Source organism: Xenopus tropicalis, chromosome 8, assembly GCF_000004195.4.
Source record: "Xenopus tropicalis strain Nigerian chromosome 8, UCB_Xtro_10.0, whole genome shotgun sequence".
Lineage (NCBI taxonomy): Eukaryota > Metazoa > Chordata > Amphibia > Anura > Pipidae > Xenopus > Xenopus tropicalis.
In genome coordinates, this window is record NC_030684.2 from 11,869,439 (window position 1) to 11,893,551 (window position 24,113).

Here is a 24,113-nt window from a genome sequence, read left to right on the forward strand (position 1 = left end):
TTCAGAAATAAATATGGCTGTTTGGGCCCCCCTAGTTAACCCCTAAAATAACCCCCATCAATGGTGTCTCCTCTTTAAACTCCCCACAATGCCTCACTGGGAACAAAAAAAAATCCAGATATGAAGCTTGTCGTTAGTAAAGGGTCTATTTGCCCTTGCTTGGTGAGTGGCAGAACCGGGCAATGCAGGAGTTAAAGCTTTCCATGCCAGGGATAAGCGGATAATCCCTGTGTGTTTGGGCTGAGCACTAAATGAGTCTGCAGGTCATATCTACCCCCCTCCCCTCCATCCTTCTCTGCCAGCTGTAATCCTAACATCAAATGGCGCTTCCCATGCCCAGCAATGGCCCGTACCCATCTGCCAGCCAGTGTGGGCACCAGGGGGAAATTAGAGGAGAAACTTAACAGAAAAATATTTTTCATAAATGACTGGCACAGGGTGAGGAGATAATAATTCAACATACTGACCGGCTTGATATATGGCCAGAAGGAATGTTCTGGGCACACAATAAGCTGTACCCTCATACTGTACTGTCTAAGGGAAACACTATGGCACCTCCCTCCCATATGTATAAATACAAATATACAGAGAAGGAATGTTCTGGGCACACAATAAGCTGTACCCCCATACTGTACTGTCTAAGGGAAACACTATGGCACCTCCCTCCCATATGTATAAATACAAATATACAGAGAAGGAATGTTCTGGGCACACAATAAGCTGTACCCCCATACTGTACTGTCTAAGGGAAACACTATGGCACCTCCCTCCCATATGTATAAATACAAATATACAGAGAAGGAATGTTCTGGGCACACAATAAGCTGTACCCCCATACTGTACTGTCTAAGGGAAACAATATGGCACCTCCCTCCCATATGTATAAATACAAATATACAGAGAAGGAATGTTCTGGGCACACAATAAGCTGTACCCCCATACTGTACTGTCTAAGGGAAACACTATGGCACCTCCCTCCCATATGTATAAATACAAATATACAGAGAAGGAATGTTCTGGGCACACAATAAGCTGTACCCCCATACTGTACTGTCTAAGGGAAACACTATGGCACCTCCCTCCCATATGTATAAATACAAATATACAGAGAAGGAATGTTCTGGGCACACAATAAGCTGTACCCCCATACTGTACTGTCTAAGGGAAACACTATGGCACCTCCCTCCCATATGTATAAATACAAATATACAGAGAAGGAATGTTCTGGGCACACAATAAGCTGTACCCCCATACTGTACTGTCTAAGGGAAACACTATGGCACCTCCCTCCCATATGTATAAATACAAATATACAGAGAAGGCATGTTCTGGGCACACAATATACTCCTGTACTGCACTGTTGATTTATGGAGAGAAGGGGGGCTAAAGACAAATCCCTTTCTACCTATCCTGCCCTTTTTATTTTGAGTTGGATTATTATCAGAACACCTGTCAAACCCAAGCAGCACATTACAATACCCCGACTCTATTACGTGAATAACTTATCTCTGTATGACAGCACATAGGTCACACCCGTGTCCTTCCAGAAAGCTGATGATAATGAAAGTTGCTGTTCAGTAGTATATTTGCTGCAGAGTGCACATATCCCGTGCTGAATAATACATATTGCATAGCAAAGGAAAGCATGAATAACTCATTCCTATCCATTGTGGATTTTAGGAGACATGCATGCTAAAGTACAAGCACATTTCATATCAAACAACCTGTAAATCCTGGCCCCCAACTCCCAGCGCCGACTACAGGATGGCAATTCTAAACGTATCCGGTTTGAAACGTGTGAGGGGCCAAGTTCATAGCCACTGGCGCATCACTAGGTTTATAATGTTGCCCTATACAGTACCTGTACTTGATCCCAACTAAGATATAATTACCCCTTATTGGGGCAGAACAGCCCTATTGGGTTTATTTAATGGTTAAATGATTCCCTTTTCTCTGTAATAATAAAACAGTACCTGTACTTGATCCCTACTAAGATATAATTACCCCTTATTGGGGGCAGAACAGCCCTATTGGGTTTATTTAATGGTTAAATGATTCCCTTTTCTCTGTAATAATAAAACAGTACCTGTACTTGATCCCAACTAAGATATAATTACCCCTTATTGGGGGCAGAACAGCCCTATTGGGTTTATTTCATGGTTAAATGATTCCCTTTTCTCTGTAATAATAAAACAGTACCTGTACTTGATCCCAACTAAGATATAATTACCCCTTATTGGGGGCAGAACAGCCCTATTGGGTTTATTTAATGGTTAAATGATTCCCTTTTCTCTGTAATAATAAAACAGTACCTGTACTTGATCCCAACTAAGATATAATTACCCCTTATTGGGGGCAGAACAGCCCTATTGGGTTTATTTCATGGTTAAATGATTCCCTTTTCTCTGTAATAATAAAACAGTACCTGTACTTGATCCCAACTAAGATATAATTACCCTTATTGGGGCAGAACAGTCCTATTGGGTTTATTTAATGGTTAAATGATTCCCTTTTCTCTGTAATAATAAAACAGTACCTGTACTTGATCCCAACTAAGATATAATTACCCCTTATTGGGGCAGAACAGTCCTATTGGGTTTATTTAATGGTTAAATGATTCCCTTTTCTCTGTAATAATAAAACAGTACCTGTACTTGATCCCAACTAAGATATAATTACCCCTTATTGGGGCAGAACAGCCCTATTGGGTTTATTTCATGGTTAAATGATTCCCTTCTCTCTGTAATAATAAAACAGTACCTGTACTTGATCCCAACTAAGATATATACCCCTATTGGGGCAGACAGCCCTATGGGTTATTATGGTTAATGATTCCTGCCCTATTGGGTTTTTAATGGTTAATGATTCCCTTTTCTCTGTAATAATAAAACAGTACCTGTACTTTGATCCCAACTAAGATATAATTACCCCTTATTGGGGCAGAACAGCCCTATTGGGTTTATTTAATGGTTAAATGATTCCCTTTTCTCTGTAATAATAAAACAGTACCTGTACTTGATCCCAACTAAGATATAATTACCCCTTATTGGGGGCAGAACAGCCCTATTGGGTTTATTTAATGGTTAAATGATTCCCTTTTCTCTGTAATAATAAAACAGTACCTGTACTTGATCCCAACTAAGATATAATTACCCCTTATTGGGGGCAGAACAGCCCTATTGGGTTTATTTAATGGTTAAATGATTCCCTTTTCTCTGTAATAATAAAACAGTACCTGTACTTGATCCCAACTAAAGGTCCCCATAGGTCCTGGAAAACCCCAGGTCCCCAGCATTCTGGATAAGAGGTCCCATACCTGTACTAGGAATACAGCCTGAATAAGCTGCTACAACTGGATACGTTACACCCTAGGGCCAGAATAGGGGTAGGCAGAAAGGTATAGCCCTATAGTGCCACTAGTGTACCTTTAGCTCTGGTCCTACTGTAACTCCCAGCTATCAGCAAGGCAGCAGGGTGACAAGCCGAGGGGGGTGATTGGCGGGGGGCTTGCCTTGGGGCACCCTTACCATTTGGCCAGGCACTGTTCAGCCCCCATAGAGGACAAGTGGTATGGAGATGAGTTGCAGGGCTACTGCACAACAGCACAAATACAGCAGCCCTATACCATAACCATAGACAAATAGAAATGGACAGAGTTTAAAAACTAGCATTCTGGGTAAATATTCCTAAAACACAGTTGTGCCGGTTTCTTACTAAATGTGGACACACACAGCAGGATTTAGGGCTCATTTAGGGATGAAGCCCAACGTGCAAAGTGGCGTAAATGGCAATTTCATGTATTGTATGAGATGACAAGAGATAATCACGCTAATGAGGCTTTGCTTATTGGGGCGCCATAGGTGCTGTGGCTTCCAGTGCCCCAATAAGTCAGTTGCATCCATTGATGTGTCCCTAAAGGGGAAACCTGGACTTACCCCAGGTCCATGCTGGCAGCAGTTCCAGGGCTCCCTAGTGTCCATTTGTGGAACTGCATGCAGTTAATCAGGAATAAAAGGGCAAGTTGGAACTCAATGCAAAGTATGTATGGGCATAAATTCAGTTCTAGCTGTTTGCACTTACACTCACAGTCAGTCAGGATGAGACTGAGGACTGAATAAAAGTGGCCATACAAAGTGAGTTTATCTGCCTGTGTATAGGGCATGCCCACGGTCCAACCAGACTCATTTGATTTTGATTTGGTTTGATAATCCCATTGGAAGAGAAGTGCATCGGCACAGTAGGCCTCAATGGATGACTGGGGGGCAACAATTGGATCATCCAGAGAATGTGGGTAGCCAGATCAGAACCAGATCCTTTGATTTGTCAACCTCACTAAACAAGCAGGTCTGGCTATGTACGGCCACCATTAGATAAAGTCCACAGTGGCACACTCTGCCCATTGTGACTATATGATTGGCTAAAAAGCTGATTATTAGGGGGTGGCACTTCCATTGGCATAAGTATCAGGCATGTAGGTGCTAATATCCCTTTAAGGGAGGGGTCCGTTCCGCGTGCTGACAAGCCGTATCCCAACTTCTAAGTGCATTATCGATTGGAGAGAAAAATGCCTACAAAGTAGGAAAACTGTTGTGTGATGTTTAAAAGCTAGCGTGGGGCGAGGGCTGGGGGCGAGGGCTGGGGGCGAGGGCTGGGGGCGAGGGCTGGGGGCGAGGGCTGGGGGCGAGGGCTGGGGGCGAGGGCTGGGGGCGAGGGCTGGGGGCGAGGGCTGGGGGCGAGGGCTGGGGGCTCGGAGGCTTCTGAGACAGGACCTTGCATCTCCCGCATCAATATTTTATCATAGAGGGGAAAGAAAGCTTGGCTCATTTGAATGCCAGATTATGGCAGGGAAGGGGGGGCTATGGAAGAAATAGGGAGCATTTATCTGGGGGCACTAAGATATTCCTACAGAAAAGCACAAAGGTGTTTCTTTTATTAATTTAATGAGTTTCAGGGCAGTTGTAGGCAGTATAGTAACAGGGAAGGGCTTGTTGCCTGCATAGGTGGTCCCTTCCCTGTATGTTACACATATCAGTAGCAACAGGGACCCTATGTGGGGCACCACTAGGCCCGGACTGGCAATCTGTGGGTTCAGGCAAATGCCTGCTGTAAGGTGCCATAGACACTCACTATTTATTGGGCTGGGGGGGGTGGCTGTTTGTGCCTCTGGGTACTGGGAATGCCAGGGGGGCTGTAAGGGGCCACAGACAGTCACTATTTATTGGGCTGGGGGGGCTGTTTGTGCCTCTGGGTACTGGGAATGCCAGGGGGGCTGTAAGGTGCCACAGACAGTCACTATTTATTGGGCTGGGGGGGCTGTTTGTGCCTCTGGGTACTGGGAATGCCAGGGGGGCTGTAAGGTGCCATAGACAGTCACTATTTATTGGGCTGGGGGGGCTGTTTGTGCCTCTGGGTACTGGGAATGCCAGGGGGGCTGTAAGGTGCCACAGACAGTCACTATTTATTGGGCTGGGGGGGCTGTTTGTGCCTCTGGGTACTGGGAATGCCAGGGGGGCTGTAAGGTGCCACAGACAGTCACTATTTATTGGGCTGGGGGGCTGTTTGTGCCTCTGGGTACTGGGAATGCCAGGGGGGCTGTAAGGTGCCACAGACAGTCACTATTTATTGGGCTGGGGGGGCTGTTTGTGCCTCTGGGTACTGGGAATGCCAGGGGGGCTGTAAGGTGCCACAGACAGTCACTATTTATTGGGCTGGGGGGGGCTGTTTGTGCCTCTGGGTACTGGGAATGCCAGGGGGGCTGTAAGGTGCCACAGACAGTCACTATTTATTGGGCTGGGGGGGGGCTGTTTGTGCCTCTGGGTACTGGGAATGCCAGGGGGGCTGTAAGGTGCCACAGACAGTCACTATTTATTGGGCTGGGGGGGGGCTGTTTGTGCCTCTGGGTACTGGGAATGCCAGGGGGGCTGTAAGGTGCCACAGACAGTCACTATTTATTGGGCTGGGGGGGGCTGTTTGTGCCTCTGGGTACTGGGAATGCCAGGGGGGCTGTAAGGTGCCACAGACAGTCACTATTTATTGGGCTGGGGGGGCTGTTTGTGCCTCTGGGTACTGGGAATGCCAGGGGGGCTGTAAGGTGCCACAGACAGTCACTATTTATTGGGCTGGGGGGGGCTGTTTGGGTCTCTGGGTACTAGGAATGCCAGGGCCTATTTTGTATCCCAGTCCAGACCTGGTCATCACAGGTTACAAATCTCTGGTTCAGTAAAAGCTCAGAAGTGCCACTCACTAACTGTAGCCCATTTGGCGCTTGCCGTATGCTAGGGGCTTATTATCCCATCTTACATAATTGCTTTAATAGTGATGTGCACTTCTCTGCTACATTCAATTCCCATTTTGTACATTCATTTGCTTTAAATATTCTGTGTTTTTATTTGCTTCCATCCCCTGACTTAATCAGTAAGAGATCTCTCTTGGTCCCAGTGCAGTAAATAGGTCTTGTCAAACTATAGCTCTAATCCTGAGCAACACTGTCACAAAGCAAAACCGTTTCATAGAAAGGCATTAAAATATCCCTTTATGCTGGTGATTAAAATCCATTATCAGTAGTAACTTGCCCTTTACACACACAAGTCTGACAAATAACCAACATGGTTTCTGTTAACCAAACCAGGTTTATGTTGCTCACCCACTAGACTTATGGGTGCCCAGCACTGTGTACGTGCCCGGAGGCACCGGGATTGTCCCAAAGCCGGACAGGCCGTGTAACGTGGCTCTGACTCAGCAGAACAAATGACTTAACCATGTAAATGACAGTAAGCCTTATAGGGGCGAAGGTTCAGCACTTACAGGGTTAAGTCCGACTCATATAACCAACCCTGAATGATAGTTGCCCTTTAATATGTGTTTTTCAGTATTTATCTTCTACAGTTAAATCTCTACGTGTCTGTATCTTTATTTACAAACAGCCAAAGATGATGCACATCGCATACAAAGCACAGAGTTAATGGGGATACTTAAAAGTTAAAAATAAAAGCCACTGTAGTGTCAAAGAGCTTGCAGTCTAATTTAATCGGAATAATTTAATGGGCTTTGTAGGTCACAGAGCCCGGGTGCCAATCGCCTGCTGTGATAATTATAATTCTGCCCTTCTAACCACATACAGTCTGCGCGTCCTGAAGGGTTGAATCTACGTGCGCTCGCTTACATGTGTTTACATTCCAGCAGGTCTGTATTAAGGCCTCATTATGTGAGTGTATTGTTATTCAGAGTCAATGTAGCAGTAAATAAAACAGTTGGATAAGCAGTAGGGAAGGCTGGCAGGATAGTAGGTACATAGACAGGGGCAGTAGCAGTAGGGAAGGCTGGCAGGATAGTAGGTACATAGACAGGGGTAGTAGCAGTAGGGAAGGCTGGCAGGATAGTAGGTACATAGACAGGGGCAGTAGCAGTAGGGAAGGCTGGCAGGATAGTAGGTACATAGACAGGGGCAGTAGCAGTAGGGAAGGCTGGCAGGATAGTAGGTACATAGACAGGGGTAGTAGCAGTAGGGAAGGCTGGCAGGATAGTAGGTACATAGACAGGGGCAGTAGCAGTAGGGAAGGCTGGCAGGATAGTAGGTACATAGACAGGGGCAGTAGCAGTAGGGAAGGCTGGCAGGATAGTAGGTACATAGACAGGGGTAGTAGCAGTAGGGAAGGCTGGCAGGATAGTAGGTACATAGACAGGGGTAGTAGCAGTAGGGAAGGCTGGCAGGATAGTAGGTACATAGACAGGGGTAGTAGCAGTAGGGAAGGCTGGCAGGATAGTAGGTACATAGACAGGGGCAGTAGCAGTAGGGAAGGCTGGCAGGATAGTAGGTACATAGACAGGGGTAGTAGCAGTAGGAAGGCTGGCAGGATAGTAGGTACATAGACAGGGGCATAGCAGTAGGGAAGGCTGGCAGGGATAGTAGGTACATAGACAGGGCAGTAGCAGTAGGGGGAAGGCTGGCAGGATAGTAGGTACATAGACAGGGGCAGTAGCAGTAGGAAGGCTGGCAGATAGTACGTACATAGACAGGGGCAGAGCAGTAGGAAGGCTGCAGGATAGTAGGTACATAGACAGGGGCAGTAGCAGTAGGGAAGGGCTGGCAGGATAGTAGGTACATAGACAGGGGTCAGTAGCAGTAGGAAGCTGCAGGATAGTAGGTACATAGACAGGGGGTAGTAGCAGTAGGAAGCTGGCAGGATAGTAGGTACATAGACAGGGCAGTAGCAGTAGGGGAAGGCTGGCAGGATAGTAGGGTACATAGACAGGGGTAGTAGCAGTAGGGAAGGCTGCAGGATAGTAGTACATAGACAGGGGGGGGGCTGGCAGGATAGTAGTACATAGACAGGGCAGTAACAGTAGGGAAGGCTGGCAGGGATAGTAGGTACATAGACAGGGGCAGTAGCAGTAGGGAAGGCTGGCACGGATAGTAGTACATAGACAGGGGCAGTAGCAGTAGGGAGGCTGGCAGGATAGTAGGTACATAGACAGGGGCAGTAGCAGTAGGGAAGGCTGGCAGGATAGGTAATAGACAGGGGCGTAGCAGTAGGAAGGCTGGCAGGATAGTAGGTACATAGACAGGGGCAGTAGCAGTAGGGAAGGCTGGCAGGATAGTAGGTACATAGACAGGGGCAGTAGCAGTAGGGAAGGCTGGCAGGATAGTAGGTACATAGACAGGGGCAGTAGCAGTAGGGAAGGCTGGCAGGATAGTAGGTACATAGACAGGGGCAGTAGCAGTAGGGAAGGCTGGCAGGATAGTAGGTACAGAAAGAGACGGTTTAGAATGCAAGTTCCACTATACTGGGCCGTGGCACAAATGCCATTTCACTGGTACTTACATGTGTGCAGAAGCGCTCAGGGGGATTTCCACACGTTATCCCAGGTGGGTCTACTTTGACCATAGTGTACTCTTTCATGATCATGGGCTTTGGTTGGCAAGCATAAAACTCCCATGATGGACCCTCGTCTGATGTCACCCAGGATTTACAGATGTCATACTGTCCCAATGCCAGAGGGAGGCAGTGCAGGAGAATAGCAGCCACGTGCAACATGGTAGCGGGCGCCAATACCAAGTTCCTCCAGAAGAGGAGAAGGCTATGTGCCCTGGAGGGGAAGCTTTGGGGGGCTTAGGTCCTACTGCCAGGATCAGCATGGAAAGGCCTCATCTACAAGTATAGGAACAATGGAGGTCGTCCTCTGTAGAGAAGGATGGAAACATTTGGCAGGTACAGTTATTTCTTTGTCGGCACAGGGCGCTCCTAAAAATGAGAGAACATTTCCAAAGTCTCTTGTTTCCCTTCGCTGAACAATGGATCATTCACTTCTGGCCGCCAAATGGGATGATCCTGAGAAGGCGGGAGCAGTTAGAAAGGCAACAGGTAAAGTCTAGTCATGCTGAACCCAAGTCTTTGAGCCTTACCCCCACAAACATATAAACTGGATGTTCAGCTGTCGCAGAGAAGAACAATCCACTCCCTGTTTAGACTTGATTCCCAGAAGTAAATGTCCATAAATACAAGATATTCCTTGGGTGCTGAGGATGAGCAGTGTGGTTCTAGGGATCTTACTCGGTTGTTGGCATCAATGGGCACTGTTGGGCGGCACAGGAATGCTCTGGGCCTAACCTACCTGCAAGGAATAAAGGGAACATTTGTACATTAAATAAAAACACATTCTCGAAACTCAATTGTCTCCCAGCTGCTGCGCCAAAGAGATCCACACAACAGATGCTTTGTCTTCTAGATCCACATATATTTATTTTCCCCACCTGAAGGCAATGTGCAAAGATCGGAATCATTTGTCTGCAAACTGTTTCCATATTACAAATTAGAAAAAGACGCCAATTCAGACGCTGATGGTAATATCCTTATGGGATAAAAGGAGGGCCCAGAAATACAGGGACAGATTACGTAAGAGGGTTTTGAATGTTTGTAGTATTTTGTCACACTCTCCCTTTACTGACACTTTATGACACTGGAAATGTGTAGTCCAATAAATAATATTTACCCCTCGTATACTAATGAATTTCAGGCCGGGCCCACCCCATGGCTTTGAGATTTTCCTAGTGAAACTCAGGATTAGACAGATAGATGGGCAGATAGATGGGTAGATAGATGGGCAGATAGATGTGTAGATAGATGGGTAGATAGATAGGCAGATAGATGGGTAGATAGATGGGTAGATAGATGGGTAGATAGATGGGCAGATAGATGGGCAGATAGATGGGCAGATAGATGGGCAGATAGATGGGCAGATAGATGGGCAGATAGATGGGCAGATAGATAGGCAGATAGATGGGTAGATAGATGGGTAGATAGATGGGCAGATAGATGGGCAGATAGATGGGCAGATAGATGGGCAGATAGATGGGCAGATAGATGGGTAGATAGATGGGCAGATAGATGGGTAGATAGATGGGAAGATAGATGGGCAGATAGATGGGCAGATAGATAGGCAGATAGATGGGCAGATAGATGGGTAGATAGATGGGTAGATAGATGGGTAGATAGATGGGCAGATAGATGGGCAGATAGATGGGCAGATAGATGGGCAGATAGATGGGCAGATAGATGGGCAGATAGATGGGTAGATAGATGGGTAGATAGATGGGTAGATAGATGGGCAGATAGATGGGCAGATAGATGGGTAGATAGATGGGCAGATAGATGGGTAGATAGATGGGCAGATAGATGGGCAGATAGATGGGCAGATAGATGGGCAGATAGATGGGCAGATAGATGGGCAGATAGATGGGAAGATAGATGGGCAGATAGATGGGTAGATAGATGGGTAGATAGATGGGCAGATAGATGGGTAGATAGATAGGCAGATAGATGGGTAGATAGATGGGAAGATAGATGGGCAGATAGATGGGCAGATAGATAGGCAGATAGATGGGTAGATAGATGGGTAGATAGATAGGCAGATAGATGGGCAGATAGATGGGTAGATAGATGGGAAGATAGATGGGCAGATAGATGGGCAAATAGATGGGCAGATAGATGGGCAGATAGATGGGCAGATAGATGGGCAGATAGATGGGAAGATAGATGGGTAGATAGATGGGAAAATAGATGGGCAGATAGATGGGCAGATAGATGGGTAGATAGATGGGCAGATAGATGGGTAGACAGATGGGTAGATAGATGGGTAGATAGATAGGTAGATAGATGGGCAGATTGATGGGTAGATTGATGGGCAGATAGATGGGTAGACAGATGGGCAGATAGATAGGTAGATAGATGGGCAGATAGATAGGTAGATAGATGGGCAGATAGATGGGCAGACAGACTGGCAAACAGAGGATCAGATAGATGATAGATACAGACAGAGAGAGGTGGGCAGGCAGATGATACATAGGGATATAAATATAGTGATAGAGATAGACAGACAGTTATAAATACAAAATATAAATGCAAATGTAGAAATATTAGTAGCACTGGAGCAGGTCCTTGGCCCCAGAATGGAAAGCAACTTGTGGTATTAGCCCTCCTTAGTGCTCTACCACTTGCCTCCAGCATTATTGTAAATTACCCCTATATATACTGTATGTATACAGGTATGGGATCCATTATCCGGAAAGCTCTGAAGTACAGGAAGGCCATCTCCCATAGGCTCCATTTTAATCAAATAACTCACATTTTGAAAAATTATTTCCTTTTTCTCTGTAATAATAAAACAGTACCTATACTTGATCCCACCTAAGATATAATTACCCCTTATTGGGGCAGAACAGCCCTATTGGGTTTATTTAATGGTTAAATGATTCCCTTTTCTCTGTAATAATAAAACAGTACCTGTACTTGATCCCAACTAAGATATAATTACCCCTTATTGGGGCAGAACAGCCCTATTGGGTTTATTTAATGGTTAAATGATTCCCTTTTCTCTGTAATAATAAAACAGTACCTGTACTTGATCCCAACTAAGATATAATTACCCCTTATTGGGGGCAGAACAGCCCTATTGGGTTTATTTAATGGTTAAATGATTCCCTTTTCTCTGTAATAATAAAACAGTACCTGTACTTGATCCCAACTAAGATATACAGTGGAGGAAATAATTATTTGACCCCTCACTGATTTTGTAAGTTTGTCCAATGACAAAGAAATGAAAAGTCTCAGAACAGTATCATTTCAATGGTAGGTTTATTTTAACAGTGGCAGATAGCACATCAAAAGGAAAATCGAAAAAATAACTTTAAATAAAAGATAGCAACTGATTTGCATTTCATTGAGTGAAATAAGTTTTTGAACCCTCTAACAAAAAAAGACTTAATACTTAGTGGAAAAACCCTTGTTTGCAAGCACAGAGGTCAAACGTTTCTTGTAATTGATGACCAAGTTTGCGCACATTTTAGGAGGAATGTTGGTCCCACTCCTCTTTGCAGATCATCTCTAAATCCCTAAGGTTTCTGTCTCTGTGCAACTCTGAGCTTGAGCTCCCTCCATAGGTTTTCTATTGGATTAAGGTCCGGAGACTGACTAGGCCACTCCATGACCTTAATGTGCTTCTTCTTGAGCCACTCCTTTGTTGCCTTTGCTGTATGTTTTGGGTCATTGTCGTGCTGGAACACCCATCCACGACCCATTTTCAGTTTCCTGGCAGAGGGAAGGAGGTTGTCGTTCAGGATTTCACGATACATGGCTCCGTCCATTTTCCCGTTAATGCGAATAAGTTGTCCTGTGCCCTTAGCAGAAAAACACCCCCAAAGCAAAATGTTTCCACCCCCATGCTTGACGGTGGGGACGGTGTTTTGGGGGTCATAGGCAGCATTTTTCTTCCTCCAAACACAGCGAGTTGAGTTAATGCCAAAGAGCTCTATTTTGGTCTCATCAGACCACAGCACCTTCTCCCAGTCACTCACAGAATCATTCAGGTGTTCATTGGCAAACTTCAGACGGGCCTGCACATGTGCCTTCTTGAGCAGGGGGACCTTGCGAGCCCTGCAGGATTTTAATCCATTGCGGTGTAATGTGTTTCCAATGGTTTTCTTGGTGACTGTGGTCCCTGCTAATTTGAGGTCATTAACTAACTCCTCCCGTGTAGTTCTAGGATGCTTTTTCACCTTTCTCAGAATCATTGACACCCCACGAGGTGAGATCTTGCGTGGAGCCCCAGAGCGAGGTCGATTGATGGTCATTTTGTGCTCCTTCCATTTTCGAACAATCGCACCAACAGTTGTCACCTTCTCTCCCAGCTTCTTGCTAATGGTTTTGTAGCCCATTCCAGCCTTGTGCAGGTCTACAATTTTGTCTCTGACATCCTTGGACAGCTCTTTGGTCTTTCCCATGTTGGAGAGTTTGGAGTCTGCTTGATTGATTGATTCTGTGGACAGGTGTCTTTTATACAGGTGACTAGTTAAGACAGGTGTCCTTAATGAGGTTGACTAATTGAGTAGAAGTGTCTAACCACTCTGTGGGAGCCAGAACTCTTAATGGTTGGTAGGGGTTCAAAAACTTATTTCACTCAATGAAATGCAAATCAGTTGCTATCTTTTATTTAAAGTTATTTTTTCGATTTTCCTTTTGATGTGCTATCTGCCACTGTTAAAATAAACCTACCATTGAAATGATACTGTTCTGAGACTTTTCATTTCTTTGTCATTGGACAAACTTACAAAATCAGTGAGGGGTCAAATAATTATTTCCTCCACTGTAATTACCCCTTATTGGGGGCAGAACAGCCCTATTGGGTTTATTTCATGGTTAAATGATACCCTTGCGCTTGCTTTTCATTCACACTGGTCCCGCCCCCGAGGAGCTTCTACATGACAATAACTCACACACACATACTAAAGTCAGTAGCCAATGGGATCAGCTTGATCAGAAGCCAATACACCCACCAAAATATTTTTGGGCTGTAGGAGGAGGAGCTGAAGAAACCCCAAACAAACTCGGGGAGTACATAAACACTCCATGGTTGGGCTCCGACCCAAGGCTACTGTTTCACTCTGTACCAAGTGGTTCTGCTCAGTACACAGGATGCTCAAGAGGCTCAAACACATTTTTGGCAAGGAACCCGACTAATGTAAACAGAAAGGCAAACATTTACCTCTGCTATACCCCATTAATATATCCTCTGGGAATGTCTTGCTGTAAGGCAGTCATATTGCTGCTTTTATGTTAATGGAAGTTACTAAAGGGAATTCATCATAAATGGTTATTATACTGAGCAATTATAGATTTAGCCAACAGCACATGCATTGTGTGCCTTCTATTCCCTGTAATATGTTTCTGGATGATTGGTTCTTAATGTGTTCTTTGGTAAAGGCAAGCAATTAGTGATGTACAGTATAACAATTATTCCTAACGTTTCCACAAGAGGGCGCTGTTTCAGATTGTGGCCAAGGTTCTGATGATCTGAAGGGGTTCTGTGCCCATATAAAGGCACAAGGCTGCAGGCTGAGTTATACAGGGAACTCTGAGTATCTCTCATGTATTATAAGGGATAATGTACCCCCTACTGTAAATGATAAGGATATTAGCAGTCACTGAGGGGTTCTGTGCCCATATAAAGGCACAAGGCTACAGGCTGAGTTATACAGGGAACTCTGAGTATCACTCATGTATTATAAGGGATAATGTACCCCCTACTGTAAATGATAAGGATATTAGCAGTCACTGAGGGGTTCTGTGCCCATATAAAGGCACAAGGCTGCAGGCTGAGTTATACAGGGAACTCTGAGTATCACTCATGTATTATAAGGGATAATGTACCCCCTACTGTAAATGATAAGGATATTAGCAGTCACTGAGGGGTTCTGTGCCCATATAAAGGCACAAGGCTGCAGGCTGAGTTATACAGGGAACTCTGAGTATCACTCATGTATTATAAGGGATAATGTACCCCCTACTGTAAATGATAAGGATATTAGCAGTCACTGAGGGGTTCTGTGCCCATATAAAGGCACAAGGCTGCAGGCTGAGTTATACAGGGAACTCTGAGTATCACTCATGTATTATAAGGGATAATGTACCCCCTACTGTAAATGATAAGGATTTTAGCAGTCACTGAGGGGTTCTGTGCCCATATAAAGGCACAAGGCTGCAGGCTGAGTTATACAGGGAACTCTGAGTATCACTCATGTATTATAAGGGATAATGTACCCCCTACTGTAAATGATAAGGATTTTAGCAGTCACTGAGGGGTTCTGTGCCCATATAAAGGCACAAGGCTGCAGGCTGAGTTATACAGGGAACTCTGAGTATCACTCATGTATTATATTTAATAAGTTGGAATCTGTTTTGTCCAATGCCCTGCTGGGAGTAGGTCCCTGTGCCCCTAGGTACCAATGGGGCTGTAGGATCACTTGTGCAACAGTTGGCTCTGCGCTGATGGGATGGGGTTGGGTTCAGGGTCATAGTTTTGTTGTTCTGCATCTGCATTTTACAGCTCATAAATTCAAAATGTCAACTAGCACTTTAGTCTTTTCAAGCAATAAAGAGAATTGTGTAAAAAAAAAAATCACTAACCTTATAAACAAAAACCCCTTAGATGATGAAAGAAATCTAATCTAGTTTATTGAAAGGAAAGAGGAAAAAAGTTTATTAAACTCCAGAATGCCAATAGAAAGGCAAAGCAATCACTGGGAAGGGATCCCATTAAACACAACCTTTACCCAATTGTAATAAGCAAGATGATTGGCCAATATTTGTGTTATCATTATGGGAAGGAAATGGTTTGGGGCAAGGCTGGGGGTAAGTAATAACACATTTGGGGGAGGCAGACTAAATGGCAAAAATAAATATTAGCCAGTGCCGCTGGAACCTTAGCTGCACATTGATCCGACTTATAAAATTCATATATCCATGTTAAGGCTTCTTACCCCCCCCCCCCTCCTAAAGATGAAGGCCACTTGATTGAGACAAATGACCGGTGAGAAAAAAAAATCCATCTTTCATAGATCTGAATGTTCCTGAGATTGCCCCGGGGGGGTGCGATCTCACCAACCCAAACACAATGCGAGTGTATAATAAGGATTGTAGGCAAGGTCTTATCTGCCTTATATACAGAATTCATTGTAAAGTGACCCCCTTCTGCACTGACAGTTAGATATTAACCATTTCATTGATGGAATTAGATATTAGAACATTGTACAGGACAGTCCTAATAATATCCAGCACTGGTCACTTTAACTAGACTAGGAGTATCTCTACTCCTTCTTAAATGACACTTAAATGTCTCAGTGGATTTAATGCATCCAGTAATGGAGGAACAGCAGTATCTGCATACTATTGTGATTTATGGAATGTATCAGGTCTATTTTAAGCAGCACATAACACCCACAGTTACTGTTACCCCAATGATTCTGTAACCTTGTTATGGGCTAAGGGGGCCCAGCCTGAAGGCCAGTTAGGGGGGGATTTGGGGTGAGTGCTTATTTGTGCCCTGGGTACCCCTGGAACTATAGCAGGGTGACTGTTACCCCAATGTTTCTATATATCTGTAACCTTGTTATGGGCTAAGGGGGCCCAGCCTGAAGGCCAGTTAGGGGGGGATTTGGGGTGAGTGCTTATTTGTACCCTGGGTACCCCTGGAACTATAGCGGGGTGACTGTTACCCCAATGTTTCTATATATCTGTAACCTTGTTATGGGCTAAGGGGGCCCAGCCTGAAGGCCAGTTAGGGGGGGATTTGGGGTGAGTGCTTATTTGTGCCCTGGGTACCCCTGGAACTATAGCAGGGTGACTGTTACCCCAATGTTTCTATATATCTGTAACCTTGTTATGGGCTAAGGGGGCCCAGCCTGAAGGCCAGTTAGGGGGGGATTTGGGGTGAGTGCTTATTTGTGCCCTGGGTACCCCTGGAACTATAGCAGGGTGACTGTTACCCCAATGTTTCTATATATCTGTAACCTTGTTATGGGCTAAGGGGGCCCAGCTTGAAGGCCAGTTAGGGGGAGATTTGGGGTGAGTGCTTATTTGTGCCCTGGGTACCCCTGGAACTATAGCAGGGTGACTGTTACCCCAATGTTTCTATATATCTGTAACCTTGTTATGGGCTAAGGGGGCCCAGCCTGAAGGCCAGTTAGGGGGAGATTTGGGGTGAGTGCTTATTTGTGCCCTGGGTACCCCTGGAACTATAGCAGGGTGACTGTTACCCCAATGTTTCTATATATCTGTTGCCTAATTATGAGAAGGGGAGACCCAGACTCATAGTTGATTAGGCTGATATTTGGGGTGAGTACATTTATATGCAGCCCTAAATATTGCTCAAATCACAATAGGGTGACTGGTATAATACAGTCTCTCTATCTCTAATTTTGCTATGAACTAAGAGGACTTGAAAGCCAGTAATTATGTATGGCATAAAAAATATGTTTTCTCTTTAAAGACTCATTTTGTAATAAATGATTTCCATACAATAACCAATCAGACCAAAAGCAAAAAGCATAATGTAACCGTCTGATTATGAAAAAATATGAATAAAGATATGAAAAGATACTATAGCTTTTGTGTCCTGGAACTATAACAAGGTGACTGTTTTTAATAAATATTTCATATATTTTTTACATTGTTATATACAAAGGCTTTGCTTAATGTTGGATCTGAAAAAGAGGCTTGAAAAAGGTCTTAAAACTCTCTCTCCTATGAGAAGGCAGAACAGAAAGTGGTGCCCAGAGTACAGAAACACAGATTTTAACATCTATTAAAGCAACTAGTTTAGCCTTTTGAAACACTAAGGTATCTTGGAAACAGTAATTGTGCCCCTGTTATAAACAGCCTACCAATGTCAAACTGTATGTGCCCATTCTTTGAGTAGAGGTATAGTATCTGCTTTAATAATATCAGTCTTTTTCTTCTTCAAGCAGAATTGAGTAGTCGCCACTACACCGATTAGAATTAACCCATTGTTCTCGCCTTTTGCTCTTTCCAATACCCAAAGCAGCAATGTGCTGGCATAGGGGATACCGAGCCTTACTGCTGATGTGATCCATACGCTGCTTTACTGAGGGGATTGATCCATACGCTGCTTTACTGAGGGGATTGATCCATACGCTGCTTTACTGAGGGGATTGATCCATACGCTGCTTTACTGAGGGGATTTGATCCATACACTGCTTTACTGAGGGGATTTGATCCATACGCTGCTTTACTGAGGGGATTGATCCATACGCTGCTTTACTGAGGGGATTTGATCCATACGCTGCTTTACTGAGGGGATTGATCCATACGCTGCTTTACTGAGGGGATTTGATCCATACGCTGCTTTACTGAGGGGATTTGATCCATACACTGCTTTACTGAGGGGATTGTGATTGGGAAGGCTTTAGATTGTAAGTGGAAAGATAGCACCTGATATTGTCCACTTCTTTCCTTGCCCAAGTCTGTAGCAGAGGGATAGGATCGTAATATCAAAAATAGGGCAACGAGTCAGTTCTTTGGACTAGTGATGTTGGATTGGAATCCCATTCTGCTCTGGTCAGGACACCTTTGCTCATGGATATATACAAATAGATGTTAATAAAAGTCTACCCAGTATTTAGGAACTCAGCATTCACCCCAAAAGCTTAACCATGTGGCCTTCCAGCTGGCTCCCCATTATCTACTTATTTATAGGGGGGGGGCCACAAAGTTTAGAAACTTACATTTCATCTTGAAAGATGTATGTATGTTATAGAATACACAATTACACACAGGGAGGACAAGTGATATCATAAATAAATACAGTAAATATATATATATATATATATAAATAAGTGCCATGTAGTATGAGACACCGTGGGAAGGAGGTCCCTGCCCCGTAGAGCTTACAATCTAAAAGATATTCATTTATAAACACATTAAAATTGAGAACGATACATAGGGGCGTATTGATCAAAAGGAGAGCTCACTACAGAAAAATTCACCCTTCTTTTAGAACTACGAAGATTTTCATTCATCCAAGTCATGGTATATCTAGTATAAATAAATCTAAAGCAACTGGACTTGATTAGTAGTCATTGAAGACGTTTCACTACTCATCCGAGCAGCTTCTTCAGTTTGACTCAAGCTGCTCGGATGAGTAGTGAAACGTCTTCAATGATTACCTAACAAGTCCAGTCGCTTTAGATTATTTATATTAGATATACCTTCTTTTAGAAGTGTATTTATTAAATGGTGAACTCTAACTTGCACCCGTTGACCAATAGGCTCCTAAACATCCCATAGGAACGTATAGAAAGTGGGTGAGCTCCGATCTCCCATTTTGACCAATGTGCCCCATACAGTAGCCTACATGTGCAAAAGCCAACGTGCCTTCCTACGGCTACGGCTGTTGGATATCTGTAAAGCAGCTTATGGAAGCAGGAGAGACTACGCGTGTTATCTACACTCTCTTTCTGTCTATCCCACGTGAAGGCAGCCGTATGCTTTCCCAATGCAAATCCTGCCGTTCCCTGCTGTCTCCTATTGGGAACGAAATCCCTTTTGCTTCTGTGCCATATAAAAACAGAACATTTAACTACCTGTTAGACTCCTGGCAACTTCAAATCACTAACTGACCCTCTTCCAAAGATCCTGTTCCTTGTCTATGAAGATTCTCATTCATCCAGGTCATGATATACAGTATCTAGTAGAATTAAGTCTCAAATTAAGGAAGGAAATCCTTCCTACAAATGTTTGAGCTTTTATATACACAGACAGTGGTTTGTATTGGGTAAAAAGCAAGGATTTTTGGTTGATTAAATATAGCGTCTGTTTAATTATCTATAAGCTGACAGTTAGGTGTTGCCACAATCGCTGCTCCTGGCACTAACCTGCTATGTTTTCCAAACACTACCTTTGTGTGTGTGTAGCTACTAATCCCTAATGATGTTAGAGGTCACTCCGGCTTGCGGAAGCTCTAACAGCCACAAAAACTTCAGCTTTCTGCCCTCCTACCACCCAGCTCAATTCATCAGGCAGCATTTTCCCCCGTCTGACATATAAATCTTCATCACGCATTATTAGGAGCCGGCAATTCCTATACAGAAAGGAAAGAATCGATGCCTGTTCTCTCCTTTTAGGGGGAACTCGCTGACCCTCGGGGAATGATAAGCAAGGTATTCCGAACACAAAATTAGATTTTTAAGCTGAGCACATAGACGGGAGGTTTCCATTTTTATCTGTATTAATGCTTTACCCATTCAACTTTGAATGGACTAGAAAATGATACATTTTTAAACACTTGTAAGTGGAAAAAAATGGCTAATTCTATGTTGAATGTGATGAATAAATAATTATACACTGGATAATCAGGCCCTCGGAATGAGGGTGGTTGGGCTGCGACGCGTTTCGTACGGTGGTGGCTGATTCCTTTCGTCCCTATAGGAGGGGATAGTTGGAAACGCGGAATATCTAGGTAGTAATTTTTTATACAGGTATAGGACCCGTTATCCTAATGCTCAGGACCAAGGGTATTCCGGATAAGGGGTCTTTCCGTAATTTGGATCTCCATACCTTGGGATCAGTTACAAGGTACTGTTTTATTTCTACAGAGGACAGAGGAAATCAGTTTCAGAATTCTGAATTATTTGATTAATACAGAGTCTATGGGAGACAGGCTTCTGGATAATGGGTTTCCGGATAAGGGATCCCATACCTGTATATGAAAAGAGTTGATCCTGAAAAATAATCTGCTTGCCTACAGGATATATTTGTCGTGGGTCCCGTGGTTGGGAAGAGCTATGGGGTGTCTTTGCCTTTGCCAGGGATGGGAGTTGGGACACTGAACAAGTGTCTTTCCCCCAAAGCCATATTATTATTATTATTAACATTTATTTATAAAGCGCCAACATATCCCGCAGCGCTGTACAATAAGTGGGTTACATACATTGGGCATACAGAGTAACATATAAAGCAATCAGTAACCGATACAGGAGGTGAAGAGAGCCCTGCCCAAAAGAGCTTACACTCTACAAGGAGTAACATATAAAGCAATCAGTAACCGATACAGGAGGGGAAGAGAGCCCTGCCCAAAAGAGCTTACACTCTACAAGGAGTAACATATAAAGCAATCAGTAACCGATACAGGAGGGGAAGGGAGCCCTGCCCAAAAGAGCTTACACTCTACAAGGAGTAACATATAAAGCAATCAGTAACCGATACAGGAGGGGAAGAGAGCCCTGCCCAAAAGAGCTTACACTCTACAAGGAGTAACATATAAAGCAACCAATAACCGATACAGGAGGGGAAGAGAGCCCTGCCCAAAAGAGCTTACACTCTACAAGGAGTAACATATAAAGCAATCAGTAACCGATACAGGAGGGGAAGGGAGCCCTGCCCAAAAAAGCTTACACTCTACAAGGAGTAACATATAAAGCAATCAGTAACCGATACAAGAGGTGAAGAGAGCCCTGCCCAAAAGAGCTTACACTCTACATTATTATTATTATTATTAACATTTATTTATAAAGCGCCAACATATCCCGCAGCGCTGTACAATAAGTGGGTTACATACATCGGACATACAGAGTAACATATAAAGCAACCAATAACCGATACAAGAGGTGAAGAGGGCCCTGCCCAAAAGAGCTTACACTCTACAAGGAGTAACATATAAAGCAATCAGTAACCGATACAGGAGGGGAAGGGAGCCCTGCCCAAAAGAGCTTACACTCTACAAGGAGAAAGGGTTGAGACACAAGGTGTGTGAATCTAACAGCTTTAAATCTTCCCCTAAATGGGCTTCTCGTTAATCCCAAGAAGGCTGAACGTTAGTCCGGTGCAGACCGGCACCATGTATTTTTCATAAGTTTCCCTTTTAAAGAGAACTTCTGGTAAGGCAACATTAAAACTATCTATAATAGCTCAGGGCTGGACACATCCGCTTCCTGGAATAATGCCGTATAACTGCAATGGTTGAAAATAATTCAGCATCTTAATTCCGATCCTCACTGTAGCCATTTAACTTTATAACGTGACTTTTATACATTATCGCCTTCAAAACCCAACACCTTCCTATTTATAAGATCAGGGATGTAAATGAAGAATAATTGTTTATTTTCTACCCCCATCAACAGGACCATGAGATGTGATACATTACCAAGAAATTATGGGAATAATGTACTTAAACTGAAGTGGTGCCAAAGGGATGAGGGATATATATATATATATACAGGTATAGGACCCGTTATCCAGAATGCTCGGGACCAAGGGGTCTTTCCGTGATTTGGATCTCCATACCTTAAGTCTACTAAAGAATCAATAAAACAACAATTAAATCCAATAGGATTGTTATGCATCCAATAAGGATTATTTGTATCTTAGTTGGGATCAAGTACAGGAACTGTTTTATTATTACAGAGAAAAGGGAATCATTTAACCATGAAATAAACCCAATAGGGCTGTTCTGCCCCAATAAGGGGTAATTATATCTTAGTTGGGATCAAGTACAGGTACTGTTTTATTATTACAGAGAAAAGAGAATCATTTAACCATGAAATAAACCCAATAGGGCTGTTCTGCCCCCAATAAGGGGTAATTATATCTTAGTTGAGATAAGGTACAGGTACTGTTTTATTATTACAGAGAAAAGGGAATCATTTAACCATTAAATAAACCCAATAGGGCTGTTCTGCCCCCAATAAGGGGTAATTATATCTTAGTTGGGATCAAGTACAGGTACTGTTTTATTATTACAGAGAAAAGGGAATCATTTAACCATGAAATAAACCCAATAGGGCTGTTCTGCCCCAATAAGGGGTAATTATATCTTAGTTGGGATCAAGTACAGGTACTGTTTTATTATTACAGAGAAAAGGGAATCATTTAACCATTAAATAAACCCAATAGGGCTGTTCTGCCCCCAATAAGGGGTAATTATATCTTAGTTGGGATCAAGTACAGGTACTGTTTTATTATTACAGAGAAAAGGGAATCATTTAACCATTAAATAAACCCAATAGGGCTGTTCTGCCCCCAATAAGGGGTAATTATATCTTAGTTGGGATCAAGTACAGGTACTGCTTTATTATTACAGAGAAAAGGGAATCATTTAACCATTAAATAAACCCAATAGGGCTGTTCTGCCCCAATAAGGGGTAATTATATCTTAGTTGGGATCAAGTACAGGTACTGTTTTATTATTACAGAGAAAAGGGAAATCAGTTTTAAAATTCTGAATTATTTGATTAAAATGGAGTCTATGGGAGACGGGCATTCCGTAATTCGGAGCTTTCCGGATAACAGGTTTCCGGATAAGGGATCCCACACCTCATCCCTTTGGCACCACTTCAGCTTAATTCCCATAATTTCTTACCCATATATATATATATATATGGGTAAGGGAGACAGATTAGTATCTTAAAAAAAACCCAGGGAGATGGCAGAAATGTGTCTAGCAGAATGATATATACAAACTAGGGCTGGCAATAAAAATAGCTTAATATGCATATCAAGTACCAGCGATGCTGTTTATTTGTCAATCTACAGCGAAAACGCTGGCGCTGCAAATGTGAATATGAACAGACCCGGTGACATTGTGCCGCTGCACGGTTTGGGCTCCCACAAACTAATCTTCCATTAGACTGACCCCCCAAAGACTACATGCGACTCATGAATCCAGGGAACGCTGCTCATTGCTGCACTCCTATTCCTATCACATAGTCTGGGTTTTCATAAACCCCCCATTTAGTGTTGGGGGGGGGTTGCCAACAGCGTGTCCCATGTGATATTGGCAGTGAAGAGGTTAAGAGGCATTTACATTTAGGACCAGCGTGTAGCTGGCTTTCCCAACTCAAATAAAGTAACCAGTCGCCTCATGTGTGCCAGTGTCTGAGTGTGAGATATAGTTCTAGAGTTAAGTCTAGTAAGTAACTAGTCCAACCAAGTAATAAAAAAATCTTATTATTATACTTGTCGATATACTTGTCTTGCACTGTGCCCAGTAGTTTAAATGAAGGTTTAACAGCGCCAACCCTGATCCCCAGAAGCTTATTATTATTATTATTATTATTATTAACATTTATTTATAAAGGGTTATAGTTCAGCACAAATACTCAGAAATATACAGCTGCAGATTCCAGGTGTCTGTGAACCACCCCAACAGTATATCATAAGATCTATTAATTTATTTATAAACCTATAGATCTATAGATTTATTTATAAAGCACCAACATACCCCGCAGCGCTGTACAATAAGTGGGTTTCATACATTGGACATACAGA

General features: G+C 43.5%; 1 protein-coding gene across 2 annotated transcripts in view; it reads right to left on the reverse strand.

Annotated features, from left to right (window-relative positions):
• ntng2 (netrin G2) overlaps positions 1–24,113 on the reverse strand; it is an 87,933-nt gene that overhangs the window by 61,728 nt on the left and 2,092 nt on the right. For both annotated transcript variants that reach the window (XM_004916668.4, XM_002936176.5), the window contains exon 2: positions 8,823–9,612. In XM_004916668.4, coding sequence (XP_004916725.1) covers positions 8,823–9,035 — 213 coding nt within the window. In that variant the 5' untranslated portion in view covers positions 9,036–9,612. The remainder of the gene's footprint in view (positions 1–8,822; positions 9,613–24,113) is intronic.